At 32.9% G+C, this 15,356-nt stretch overlaps 1 protein-coding gene across 1 annotated transcript in view; it reads right to left on the bottom strand.

Moving 5' to 3' along the window:
• Nucleotides 1-1,654: 1,654 nt before the first annotated feature.
• LOC123661884 (zwei Ig domain protein zig-8-like) overlaps nucleotides 1,655-15,356 on the bottom strand; it is a 38,163-nt gene continuing 24,461 nt past the window's right edge. The window contains exons 5-7 of the mRNA XM_045596820.1: nucleotides 13,208-13,335; nucleotides 6,594-6,762; nucleotides 1,655-1,890 (exon numbers count right to left, since the gene is read on the bottom strand). Of these exons, the coding sequence (XP_045452776.1) occupies nucleotides 1,790-1,890; nucleotides 6,594-6,762; nucleotides 13,208-13,335 (398 nt within the window). The 3' untranslated portion in view covers nucleotides 1,655-1,789. The remainder of the gene's footprint in view (nucleotides 1,891-6,593; nucleotides 6,763-13,207; nucleotides 13,336-15,356) is intronic.

The raw sequence follows: 15,356 nt of genomic DNA, 5'->3' as shown, positions 1-15,356 counted from the left end.
ATTATTATTTAAATAGTATATGTATATATAATTATAGTAAACTTATATAACGTGGTACATTATAACTTATTTAATTTTATTTAATGGGTCCTCAGTCGCACTTGCAGGTTTCACAAATATTTTATATTATTATATCTAATTGTAACCATTGATGTTGAATTTGTAATGATACATTTCTGTTTATATAGTTTGTTAGACTTAGTTGTATTACAAATTTGTTAAATGGTTTTTGTTAATAATAAAAAAAAAAAAAAAAACATAATTCAGTCTATTAGTATGGAGCGTAGATTGCATGTTAATTTATTTAATCTATATATAAATAAAAATGAATGTTGCTAAGCGCATAACTCAAGAATGGCTCGATGAATTCGGCTAATTTTTTTTATGTTCCTTATGGCCCACGGAAAATTTTAATACTAAAAAAATAAATAAATAATAAAATAATTTTTACTGTTAACTTTTGACAGAACGAAGTATGTCCGGGCAACTAGTTAAAATATATGCGAATTGTTAAGGATTGTTAGGAATGACGATGAACTTCAAATACATTTACGTTTTATGTGTAATGGAAAGTTTCCAAATTTAAAATGCCAACAAAATGCTTTATCCTTTAAATTGATAGTAAAATAATATCAATTAATTTTCAATAAATACATTTTTAATATTCAAAAAAAAAATACCTACGAGCGTCATATCTGTTCGCAAATATTAAATTTCAAAGAACAACGTGCAAATATTTCATAGATTTAATTAAAACGATTTCAATATTAAACTATAATATTGTCACACTGACAACAACTTTGACATTTAAAAAAGGATCCTTTGTACCGATTTTACCGATGGACTTTAATAGGTATATTTAATTTTTATTTACAATTTTATACCAAATAGTTTTCATATATGAATATTCATAAATTTCTTTTTCAATTATAATACCAAAACACTGTTCAATTAATGTTCGAAGTATCTTCAATTCCAAACCACGGCAATATTCAAATTACTTTTAAATTATTTATAAAAATTTATGTTTCAAAACGCTTTTTTTAAGTAAAAGAAATTATGTAATTTAAATATTCTATGTTTCAAATTTAACTAGACTGAGTCATGCATCAATAACGAATTAATTTATTTAATTTGAAATATAATAAATTATTTTATTTATTTAAATTTTTTAAAATTTAATATTTTGTGCAAAGTTATGGAACGGTTAGGTAAAGCTTGCAACTAAATATTAAAATTATAAAACTGTCTGTTTATTTATGCCTCGCAAAATTATACTGCATTAAATTGTATGTTATTTTCTGCTATTGTGTTTATGTATGTCTAGTTTTTAACTAGATATAAGCGGATTCACTAATATTCTAATAGATAGATAGCTTATTCGAAATACAATCTGTGTGACAAGCAAAATCTATTATACATTGCAAACAAACTTAAAAATAAAATAATTTAATGAAACATTTTAAGATGTATATATCACTTCTATTATATGACATTATATATCTAATTTTAATTACATAACTTACTAACGAAATCTGTATTAAATACATATATACTTATTTTCCAAATTGGTTCACAAAGTATACTACTACCGTATATTAAAAAAAATGGACTGTGTTATGCAATAATGTGACAATAATTTTTCTTTTTTATGTACATTCTTTACTCTCGTTAAATTACAACTTTAAATATTTAATTTTAAATAAAAGTTAAAAAAAAAAACAATTTGATTTCTATTCTTGAATCTTTTAGTGGCATATTATTGCATAATACTGATTCTCTCGAATTACTAGCAGCCCATAAGAGTGACGATTACGCTGAGAAAGGCTGCGGAGAGTGGGTACTGGAGACGTAGCTGACCTCCGTGCTGCATTGCAGCTGGGTGTTCTCCTGTTGAAAATCAAATAATAATTAACAAATTTGTTATTAAGATGGTAGTTACAGAATATATGTGGGTGTCGTAAGGGATAATACAGTTCCACTATCACACCTTGGAACTTATAAAGCCGACCGATGGCGGGATAACCATCCAACTGCTGGCTTTGAAATACACAGGCCGAAGACGGGCAGCAGTGACTATGGGCAAAACACATGAGTTCACGCCATTTTTGGCTCGAACTTGTGCAGGCCTATGTCCAGTAGTGGACTGTGATAAGTTGATGTGATGATACAGAATATATATTAATACGATAAAATGAATCGTGTTTGTTTCAACGCTAATAATAATTAAATTTTATCCCAAAGTGTCATAATTCTGGCCAAAGATCTTTTGCTCTTGTGAAGGACAAACTCAAATAATTAATTATAAGGGTGATAATATCATCTTTAGTCAAGTTATTATGATATTGGGTATAATAATTATATTTCTAAAAAGGGTACATAAATACGAGGTTTCTATAACCAAAACTTTATCTGGTTATGGTTTTACTTTGAATCAAACGTTACTAAACATTTTTGAATATCATATCAAAAATTGACCGCTCCAGCGGGGTTCGAACCCGCGTCTCCGACTTGCCGTGTCGGCGCTCTAGCCAATTAAGCTATGGAACGATGCACCCGCTCGAGCGAAATTTTCGATATGATAATTTTTAATTTTCGGTTTAAGCGAACCGTGGCGCCGTCTATAGTGAGCTCTTTACAGAAACCCGTAACTATTCAAAGTTTCATATTACAATGAAAATCTTTGACAGGAGACGACACCGTGCTGTTTTTAATATCTAAGATTTTTTATTTTTGTGTTACCCACATTAGGAATTCTAAACATTTTTGAATATCATATCAAAAATTGACCGCTCCAGCGGGGTTCGAACCCGCGTCTCCGACTTGCCGTGTCGGCGCTCTAGCCAATTAAGCTATGGAACGATGCACCCGCTCGAGCGAAATTTTCGATATGATAATTTTTAATTTTCGGTTTAAGCGAACCGTGGCGCCGTCTATAGTGAGCTCTTTACAGAAACCCGTAACTATTCAAAGTTTCATATTACAATGAAAATCTTTGACAGGAGACGACACCGTGCTGTTTTTAATATCTAAGATTTTTTATTTTTGTGTTACCCACACTCAATTTTTGATATGATATTCAAAAATGTTTAGAATTCCTAATGTGGGTAACACAAAAATAAAAAATCTTAGATATTAAAAACAGCACGGTGTCGTCTCCTGTCAAAGATTTTCATTGTAATATGAAACTTTGAATAGTTACGGGTTTCTGTAAAGAGCTCACTATAGACGGCGCCACGGTTCGCTTAAACCGAAAATTAAAAATTATCATATCGAAAATTTCGCTCGAGCGGGTGCATCGTTCCATAGCTTAATTGGCTAGAGCGCCGACACGGCAAGTCGGAGACGCGGGTTCGAACCCCGCTGGAGCGGTCAATTTTTGATATGATATTCAAAAATGTTTAGAATTCCTAATGTGGGTAACACAAAAATAAAAAATCTTAGATATTAAAAACAGCACGGTGTCGTCTCCTGTCAAAGATTTTCATTGTAATATGAAACTTTGAATAGTTACGGGTTTCTGTAAAGAGCTCACTATAGACGGCGCCACGGTTCGCTTAAACCGAAAATTAAAAATTATCATATCGAAAATTTCGCTCGAGCGGGTGCATCGTTCCATAGCTTAATTGGCTAGAGCGCCGACACGGCAAGTCGGAGACGCGGGTTCGAACCCCGCTGGAGCGGTCAATTTTTGATATGATATTCAAAAATGTTTAGAATTCCTAATGTGGGTAACACAAAAATAAAAAATCTTAGATATTAAAAACAGCACGGTGTCGTCTCCTGTCAAAGATTTTCATTGTAATATGAAACTTTGAATAGTTACGGGTTTCTGTAAAGAGCTCACTATAGACGGCGCCACGGTTCGCTTAAACCGAAAATTAAAAATTATCATATCGAAAATTTCGCTCGAGCGGGTGCATCGTTCCATAGCTTAATTGGCTAGAGCGCCGACACGGCAAGTCGGAGACGCGGGTTCGAACCCCGCTGGAGCGGTCAATTTTTGATATGATATTCAAAAATGTTTAGAATTCCTAATGTGGGTAACACAAAAATAAAAAATCTTAGATATTAAAAACAGCACGGTGTCGTCTCCTGTCAAAGATTTTCATTGTAATATGAAACTTTGAATAGTTACGGGTTTCTGTAAAGAGCTCACTATAGACGGCGCCACGGTTCGCTTAAACCGAAAATTAAAAATTATCATATCGAAAATTTCGCTCGAGCGGGTGCATCGTTCCATAGCTTAATTGGCTAGAGCGCCGACACGGCAAGTCGGAGACGCGGGTTCGAACCCCGCTGGAGCGGTCAATTTTTGATATGATATTCAAAAATGTTTAGAATTCCTAATGTGGGTAACACAAAAATAAAAAATCTTAGATATTAAAAACAGCACGGTGTCGTCTCCTGTCAAAGATTTTCATTGTAATATGAAACTTTGAATAGTTACGGGTTTCTGTAAAGAGCTCACTATAGACGGCGCCACGGTTCGCTTAAACCGAAAATTAAAAATTATCATATCGAAAATTTCGCTCGAGCGGGTGCATCGTTCCATAGCTTAATTGGCTAGAGCGCCGACACGGCAAGTCGGAGACGCGGGTTCGAACCCCGCTGGAGCGGTCAATTTTTGATATGATATTCAAAAATGTTTAGAATTCCTAATGTGGGTAACACAAAAATAAAAAATCTTAGATATCAAACGTTACTATTTTTAGTTAAGTATTTCTAATAATAAAAGTTTGATAAATATTTCGAAAGTAACAAAGAATAAAATATATCTGTGATTCCTTTGTGATATAATACAAATCATAAATGATCTTTACGAGTACGCTGTTCAAGAAACAAATTTGGCAACATTTTTGGATATCTCCCTGTTATTTTTGGACATGATCCAGTGATAAGAACTTGCCCACGAATCGTAAAAGAGGGTTATGGCAATTGTATGTTTTCAATTATATTCCATTGTTATCTTGTCATTTAGGACATGTAATATCAAAAGCCTCTTGGCAAAGCTCGTTCGCGGATTACGTTTTACTTTTCAAATCTAGTTCGTTTTTTATTTATTGGTTTTGTTTCATGTCGATAATAATCACTTCGAGGTTCAAAGAAACAATTTATATAAATTTATTATATAATATACGTAGGTTACATATAGTCATTATTTGAAAATTGAAATTTTCCATTATTCAACATAAACGGGCTAATATTGATTTAGTTTTTAAATAACTCCTTCATTTATAAAATGTAGTGAAACATTTTGTGAACAATGTGTCTTACTGGTCGATAAGTATGTATCTTTAATTAACCGACTTCCAAAAAAGGAGGAGGTTCTCAATTCGACTGAATTTTTTTGTTTTTTTTTATGTATGTTACATCAGAACTTTTGACCGGGTAGACCGATTTAGACAAATTTTGTTTTAATCGAAAGGTGGTGTGTGCCAATTGGTCCCATTTAAATTTATTTTAGATCTAACAACCACTTTTCGAGTTATATCTAATAATGCGTTTTTACTTGACGCTTTTTTCGTCGACCTACGTTGTATTATACCGAATAACTTTCTACTGAATGTACCGATATTGATAATTCTTTTTTTGTTGGAAAGGGGATATTCCTAGTTTGGTACCATGATAAGAAAACCAGGATCTGATGATGGGATCCCAGAGAAATCGAGGGAAACTCTCGAAAATCCGCAATAACTTTTTACTGGTTGTACCAATTTTGATAATTTTTAATTTAATCGAAAGCTGATGTTTATTATGTGGTCACATATAAATTTTATCGAGATCTGATAACTACTTTTTGAGTAATCTTTGGTAACGCGTAGTTGCTTGACTATTTTTTCGTCGATCTACGTTGTATTACTTGTCGATGTAATTGAAGTCGGTTTTTTTTTTTTTTCGTTTGCGAGCAAACACAATTATTTTTGCTTAATGTTTTATTGATTTATACCCATCGTCGAACCAAGTAATGGCGGTGAATTTGGGAGTTTTCTTTTTTTTTCTTTTTTTTATGTCACTACTTCGGCAAACAAGCATACGGCTCACCTGATGGTAAGCGATTACCGTAGCTTATAGACGTCTGCAACACCAGAAGTATCGCAAGCGCGTTGCCGACCCAATCCCCAATCCCCCCAGGAGCTCTGGTCACCTTACTCACCAACAGGAACACAATACTGCTTGAAAACAGTATTATTTTGCTGTGATCTTCTGAGTTTTCTTCGCTTACCCTAAAGATATTTACATGTACCATTAGTGTCTTGAATTCCTACGTACAGAAAAAAAAAAACGACCTCGGAACCTCAAAATACAAATATTTATCATACAATTTATCTTAATTATTAACCTACATGTGTATATATGGGTATGTATGGTATATGTATATAGGAATATATGGTCAGTTTTGAAAAATAAGCTTTAGTTTGTAATTTGAAGCATGCAATGTTGAAATTAATACGTCTCAACGCTTTGAAAATTAAAATGTGAATAAAAAAGACATGGGCTTTTAAGAGCCTATGGATGTTAAAACTTATATTAAAAATAAAATATCATACAAATATAAAGCTTTGAAATACCTACAAAATGACAAAACTTACCACTTAAAACATGAACAAGAACAGATCGAGGGTTAGCGTTGGCCGGTGCACAGGTGTACCGGCCGGAGTCGGGCATCTTCGCCTTTTGCACGAGAAGATGGGACGTGGTCATCTCACCCTTTTCAGTGATGACTGATACACCGCCACGGGGAGAATCGTAGTTGATTTCCTGTAAATGTTATTTTATTATTTAATTTGCACTAAATTTAAATATGTATTGGTTTGTGTAGTTTTTGGTGACAATTATTTTAATAAATACACACCATTCTAAATAATAGTCTAAATAATAAAAATAAATCATTTCAAGGTTCAGATAATAATATAATAATAATAATAATAAAGCCTTTTTTATTTCCATGCACATTACATTGGGTTCAAGTAAAAAATAACAAAAAGACAAAAAGGTGTGTTTAGGGCATGGCTCCTCTCTGGATATAGGCCTTCTCCAACTGTTTCCATATTCTTCGATTGGCCGCCTTCGTCATCCAATCTCAAGGTTCAGATACTATATTTAATTGAATTGTGTTTAGGCATAAGTAGGATTGGCATTGTAATTTAAATGTTTTCGTTAGTTAATATAGTGATGAAAGCTGCAACTAACAACCGTTTTAAAAATGAGTACATCTACAATCCGACTTACTATCCATACGTCTAGTTGACGACATGTACCTACCTACTAGGGACGGCTATATTTATCAATACATAAAAAGTTAGCACAAGTAAAAAACGAGTGACACATCTAGGTCTTGTTACGTTGATGTATGAGTCTGTATGTACTTATGAGTGTTATTGAACCGTCCCTGACGGTGTCAGATCGATACGACATTAATGGAAGATAAGTGTTAACAAATTGTGTACTCCAGTTTATTTGACTTTCATAGTATCAATATTTTCTCACAACCTCTACGAAGGGTATAATTTTTGTTGACGGTTCAGTTTATATTTTGCCATGTTTTATGGTACAATAAAATTGGACGGTTTATTTTGTTTGTCTCTTAGCTGTTTGCGTTATGTTTGATCGATTAAAATAAGTGTTACAATGCTTGATTATTAGATGTTGTAAAGAGGTGTTTAAATCTCTTAATAACTAGCTGACCCGGCGAACTTCGTATCGCCTAACACAAACTTTATCGTATGGTATTAAAGTTCAAATTGACTTTTAAGTATTATCACAAATCTTTTGTATGGGAGTATAGAAAAGTGTTGTTTTTAGACTTTTTCAGGAAATATAATTTTTTTTTTTTTTTTTTAGAATTTTTCTCTCCGTAAGAACCATCCTCGTACTTCAAGGAATATTTTAAAAATAGAATTAGCGAAATCGGTCCAACCGTTCTCGAGTTTTGCGCTTAGCAACACATTCAGCGACTCATTTTTATATTATAGATTACAAATGCCTACCACTCATTAAACACTAATATATTCAATAATCAACAACGTATAAATACAAAATTATATTTTAATCGCGGATCGAATTTGCAAACGTTAAAGTACCTGAGGTTATTGCTTCAACACATAAAGAGCTATTTATTTATTTATTGTTGTCCACGAACAGTTAATACTTACATTATAATTTTAAAGGTGGTCTTATACATTAAGAATGTTGAAGATGACGTATGAAAATTTATTCATTTATTTATATCAATTATTTTTTTAATTAATTTAATTAGAATAATTAGACGCCTCTAATCAAATAATTTTAATTAGAGGCGTGAATAATATTTATTATTTATAGAATAGACACCATCGTAAAATTTTACGATATGATTCATCATGCTGACAAAAGAATAATTACATGACTTATTTTAAAATAGTTTTCAAAACATTCATAAAAATATAAAAATAATATTCAAAAATAGAATGCATTGACTGAAAATCGAATAACAAAATGGTTACAACGGATCGAATAACTTTCAATATTTAAAAATTAAAATTTTGCTAGAGACAAATGCATGGTATTTACTGATATAAATTATTAAAAGTTACAATACATCAACGAATGAGCTGTATAAACTGTACTGTGACTGTAACTACGACAATCAAGATAATTGTAGTTTTGCGACTAGGTTATTTATAAAGCGTAGGCAGTATTAATGTAGGTGTTTTTGAAATTGTTGGTAGCCTTAATTTTGTATTTCGAAATGCAGCTTAAAGTATTACTGGAGTGAACTGTTTACAAATTCTAAATTACTTAGTAGTCAACAACGGAAAATTTCCGTGTGAAAATATAAAAGCAACTCGAAAAAAGGTGCAGGTGTAAGCTAGTTTTCCGAGATAGGAATAAATAAAGTGTGTGTTGAGTATTTTTTGATACCGAGATCCCGAGAAAAGATGCAAATGGTCCTTTCATTTTCTCATCAATTTACATTCGAATCGAGCTTTACTCAGATGAATAATGTGTTTTTCATAATCTATTACCTAAAAAATTTTCAATGTTCGTGAATTTGAATAAAAAATGGAAAATAAAGAGCGTCCTATTATAATGAAACCAGCTGTGCTTAAGACTATTAGGGTCTATTTAAAAACTTTGCTCTTTCTAAACAAAGTGTAAAATAAAAAAATATTTGACGGAGTTGGGAATTTTTAAATAATAAAATGAGTTTCTTTTTGTACTGATAGTGAATTACTGAAATGGATAAAATTTTATATTTTATTCAATAAAACTGAATTTAGCGAATACGGTAATTTAAAATTCGTCGATTGCGTTTTTGATTAACACACGAAAAATCAAAGAGAAACTTCACAAAAAAGTCAATTCATAGTAAAAGTCTATAACGGAATCGGAAAACTTAGTACATAATATAAAGTTGTTATATTTATATCTGAGCGAATTTATCACTACACAGTAAAGAAATATTTATAACATAACACACGGTCGTCTGTTCCTAGGGTGAGCAACTTAATGCTTGTTTTGTAGGTGACAGTAGACTGATAAAACTGCATTTTGTTTTTCGATATAATGCATACATATTAATATTACTTATATATAAATAAATACATATTTCACACTCATATTCGAGACGGGAATCGGACCCATAACCCCCAGAGCAGAAAGCATGGCCACTACAAACTGCGCCAACGGGCTAGTTAAATTGTATGAGATGAATTTTAAAAGTTGGCTACTGGAAGAATTGGCAGAAACGAAATACAATTGAAACAATAAATAAAAGTGAACGTCAACTCTTTTAATTCTATTTGAAAATACTAAACATATTGTACAAAATATCATGACATATTATATTGTTTTCTAATTTTTACGCGAAAATCACTCATTTTTATATCATGACATATTTATGACATCGCTCTGGCATAATGGTGCGTGCACTAGTTGGACGCTCACACATCGGCGATTGTGTTTGATTTCCGAATATTTCTTTCTGGTCTGGTTGGTTACCTTTTTTTGTGGGTCTCCCCACCGTGCCCCAGACAGCATGTTAAGCAGTCAGTCCCGGTAGGTATTAAAGACCCGATAGTGATTGTTACTCATAGAAGGATATATAGCAGCCATTCCATAGTGGAGCAGCTTATTGGATTAAACTATACCTAGCAGTGGGATGATACAGCTAAATCGTGTATGAAATAAAGTTAAAAAGAATATTGGACGATCAACTATGAAGCTACCAAACAAATCATTAAAACTAACATTGTTACTTCCAAGAAACTTGTAACTTGTTTTATAAGTGGTGTATTTGATTATATGGCATCACTAATAAGATTGTTATTAATTACTTTAATAAATACTTTAGGCATTATTACTGATAATGACATCATCTTATCTATCTAAGTCAGCCGATATTTAAGTTATACGTCTCCAATTAAAACTTTCAACATTCTTGTCCAAATTACTTGGTAAGCTTCTACGATAAAATTATACCATTATTTGACGTCAATTATCCGTCAGTTGTATAATAGATTTTGAAATTGTTCCAAATTTGAGGCAATATCAGCAGTTGTCACAAGCAGTTTCCTCGAATGAGATCTTTAGAAGAAAGGCATACCCCAGGGATATGTCAATACACGTCGAAGCAAGCTCGAACTGGATCCGATCTAACAATGGATACGGGCTTTATTTTATTTTCTGGCAGCGCAATTGCTAGGTTGCTTGCAACTCATTTTGGCAAGGATTCAAATAAGCCGTGAGTTTCTTGTGAATAAATCCAGAGGAACTTTCCTAGAGGGTGTTCGCCAAATGTTCTGCATTTCTGATTGCGTAATTCGATGCAAACACATGTATGTGCGGTGGCTTGTATGTGATGTAAGCGGATTTAGGAGAACGCGAAATATTTGATAAATCTCATACCGTTAAAGTTGCAAAGTTGGAGAAAATTTTCTAGAATTCTATTCAGACGACGCCGTATATTGTTTTATGTGCTTTGAAGTTAGCAAACCAGGAATTTATGAAAATATAGTTTGAATGTTTGGGTGTTACGGTTAGATCAACTAGTTTATCTAACTTTTATTAGTAGCTTAGAAGTAAATTTTACGTGTACATACGTAATTTAATTTTAAGCAGATTTAATCATTATAACCAGTTTTTTACTTTCTAAGTCACTGCATATGTGCTTGAATTTATAACATAATATTACGGGCATTGCAATTGCAATTTGTAATCAAAATATTACATAATAAACATTAAAATATTTTGTTGTTATTGTTTAAACGACAAAATATTGTAAATTTGTTTTAATATTTTTTAAATATTTATTATGATGAACATATTCAGCTTTTGATTTTGCACAGCAACAAACGTTTTCTTAAGTTTGGTTGGTTGAAAATTCTTTTCAGTACTAAGCCCGTGGTTCGATTTCATCATCATCATCATCATCGTTTCAGCCTATTGCAGTTCACTGCTGGACATAGGCCTCCACAAGTTCGCGCCAAAAATGGCGTGAACTCATGTGTGTTGCTAATAGTCACCACGCTGGGCAGGCGGGTTGGTGACCGCAGGGCCAGCTTTCGCACCGAAAACGACGACGACGAAGACGCTGCTGAGGTCCAATTTGACAATCTAATATAAAAAAATTTGACAACACGTTGACGCAACGGTCAGAGCACTGGTTTGTGGCTGTTGCGCTGGCGTTTGCGGGTTCGATCTCCACTCATGGCAAACATTTGTATTGGCCGTACAAATTTTTGTCGTGGTCTGGGCATTTGTGCTTGTGTATTGTAGTTGTTCCCGGACCTCCGACACAGGAGATAATCCGACTGGAAGCCGTTGAATGTGAAGCGTTTATTTATTTAATTAAAAGTAAATAAAATAAATTACATGGCCTCAACCAATAAAAAAAATATTAATTATATTCTGTTTAAAATTTACATAAATTAGTTTAAAATAAAAATACTCTATAAACAAACAAAAAATATCACACTTTCTCAAATAATTGATATCGATTCACAAAGCACACAACATCAATCTTGTATTAATTACTTAATACGTCACACAAAGGAAGGTCGAATAAATTCTGCGGATCATCATCTCATCTCCGAAGCTGATATTAGCCACGGATATAATCCTCCCTAATTTATGAAAGAACTTTGTAAGTGTTGACTTTTTCGTTTATTTTTATTGTTGGCAAAGTTTTTCCATGATCTTTGCAATATCTTTTATGTTATTTTCGTTATTATATTATAACATTACAGTTCTTGGTAAGTAGTTCGGTAATAATAATATTAAATTTTGTAATATACCTAGTTGAAACAAAGTGGTACTTGACACTCAAATAAATGTTCACTAGATTAACAAGTTTTAAGGGTGTAATACCACAGCATACTATCGAGACTCTACTGTACAATCGTTCGTGATGGAAATACACCTGAAAGTGTATTTATCTAAAACGAAAAAACCCGGCTTCAATTACACCGACAAGTAATATGACGTATTATAGATTTTTTTATGTGTTTATTATTATCAAAACAAGGTAAAAATTAATTAAAAATCATATCTTCATAAAAAAATATGGCAGTATGAAGTACGCTGTATCAGCCAATTTTAATCTATTTTTGCACTATACTACGTAATGAACCGACTTCAAAAAAGGAGGAGGTTTCTTAATTCGACCGTATATATATATTTGTATGTTCATGGATATCTTCGTCGTTTATGAACCGATTCTGCTGATTCTTTTTTTGTTGAAAAGGAGATATTCCAAGGGTACCATGATAAGTAAACCAGGATCTGCTGATGGTGTCCCAGAGAAATCGTGTGAAACCTTCGAAAATAGTGTGTGCGTTTGTTAATTTGTTTCGTCTACTTACGTTATATTACTTGTCAATGTAATTGAAGTCAGGTTTTTTCGTTTGCTAGGCACACAATTATTGGCGTTATACGATAATATATCCTTTATTATCGTATAAAGTCAACTTTTGAATTGTATTGTTGTATGGTATCAAATAAAATTAGTGATCTATAAACGAAAATATTTTTATTTTTAATGAGACATAAGAATAGACTTAGAAATTTAAGCCAAAACTCCAGGAAAAGGTAGGGGTAGTTATTGTCAACGCGTTTGTAATTTCTACTGTTAGAAGTGTGCATGAGCTACTGTATTATTCACCTCACCTTAGAATAATAAATTAAAAAATCTTTTGAGTTAAAATGGTAGTGGTATTGGTATTACCTCGTCATTGTGGGTCCAGCGTATCGCTGGTGGTGGTTCTGGCGAGTGTTGGACGACACATGTCAAGTTGATGGTGCTGCCCATGTTGATAAACAGCTCAGGTCCTCCCAGAATTGTCGTTAGTGGTTCTGTGTAACATAAAATAAATTAATATCCTACTTTATTTTTTTCAAGTGTACTTTATCAAACACTTTTTTTTAAAGGAAAAAGGTTGTCAATTCGACTGTATTTTTAAAGTTAAAACTTCTTTTGACGCATGACACACATTTTTTCGTAGGTAGTAAGTTAGGCTGATCCGTCACGCTCTGAGGTGAAAGGCTCGATCCGTTAAATCGGGAACGCCGATTGTACCCGAGCGAGAAAGATACGGACAGCTGCTCTTCGCTGCTGAACGTTGAAAGGCTCGATCGGGTGAACTCGGGACTTATACGTTATTGCTTGTGATTGCCAATGAAGTTTTTACTTCTGCCTTGCGATCTTAAGCACTCTCTATTTTTTAACCGACTTCTAAAAAAGGAGGAGTATCTCAATTCGACTGTATTTTTTATGTATGTTACTTCAGAACTTTTGACTGGGCGGACCGATTTATCATGTGGTCACATTTAAATTTCATCGAGATCTGACAATAGCTTTTTGAGTAATCTTTGATAACGCGTATTTATACTACTATCGTACTAATAACCTTTTGAGTAATCTTTGATAACGCGTACTTACTTGACTTTATTTTCGTCTACTGACGTTGTATTACTTGTCGATATAATTGAAGTCGGTTTTTTTTTTCGTTTACGAGCAAACACAATTATTTATATATGTTACCTCAGAACTTTTTACTGAGAGAACCGATTTTGATCATTCTTTTTAACCGACTTCCAAAAAAGGAGGAGGTTCTCAATTCGACTGTATTTTTTTTATGTATGTTACATCAGAACTTTTGACCGGGTAGACCGATTTCGACAAATTTTGTTTTAATCGAAAGGTGGTGTGTGCCAATTGGTCCCATTTAAATTTATTTGAGATCTAACAACTACTTTTCGAGTTATATCTAATAATGCGTTTTTACTTGACGCTTTTTTCGTCGACCTACGTTGTATTATACCGCATAACTTTCTACTGGATGTACCGATTTTGATAATTCTTTTTTTGTTGGAAAGGGGATATTCCTAGTTTGGTATCGTGATAAGGAAACCAGGATCTGATGATGGGATCCCAGTGAAATCGAGGGAAACTCTCGAAAATCCGTAATAACTTTTTACTGGGTGTACCGATTTTGATAATTTTTAATTTAATCGAAAGCTGATGTTTATCATGTGGTCACATATAAATTTTATCGAGATCTGATAACTACTTTTTGAGTAATCTTTGATAACGCGTAGTTGCTTGACTATTTTTTTTTTTTTGACTATTTAGTTGTATTACTTGTCGATGTAATTGAAGTCGGTTTTTTTTTCGTTTGCGAGCAAACACAATTACACAACAATTATTTTAGTCAAAAGATGGTGTTTGTAATATGGTCCTATTTAAATTAAATCAAGATCTGACAGTAACTTTTCGAGCTATATCTAGTCACGCGTATTTACTTAACTATTTTTTCGTTAACCTACCTTGTATTATAATAACTCATAACTTTTCACTGGACGTACCGACTTTGATTATTCTCGAATTTAATCGAAAGCTGATACTTGGCTTGTATTCTCATTAAAATTCGATGGAGATGACTACTTTTTGAGTTTCGCTTCAGCCTGTAATATCCCACTACTGGGCATAGGCCTCTTTCCCCATGTAGGAGAAGGATCAGAGCTTAATCCACCACGCTGCTCAAAAGCGGGTTGGCGGATATATTCCTACTATGAGTAACGATCGCTACCGCCTCTACCGCAGATCGAACCCGCAACCGCCAGCGCCACAGGTACAATCCATGGCTGTAACCGTTGCGCCAACGCGGCGTCTTTTTGAGTACTCTTTGATAACGTGTACCTATTCACTTGACTATTTTTCGTCTAGCTACGTTGTATTACTTATCGATGTAATTGAAGTCGGTTTTTTCGCTTGCGAGCAAACACAATTATATATCTTTAAAAAATCGAAGTATAAGCTTTGATTGGTATAAAAGCAAAAATAATAAAAAAGTGGTATCATTATAATCATCTAG

This window comes from Melitaea cinxia, chromosome 17 (assembly GCF_905220565.1).
Source record: "Melitaea cinxia chromosome 17, ilMelCinx1.1, whole genome shotgun sequence".
Lineage (NCBI taxonomy): Eukaryota > Metazoa > Arthropoda > Insecta > Lepidoptera > Nymphalidae > Melitaea > Melitaea cinxia.
The sequence above is the reverse complement of the archived record's forward strand: the minus strand, read 5'-3'. Positions and strand labels throughout refer to the sequence as shown.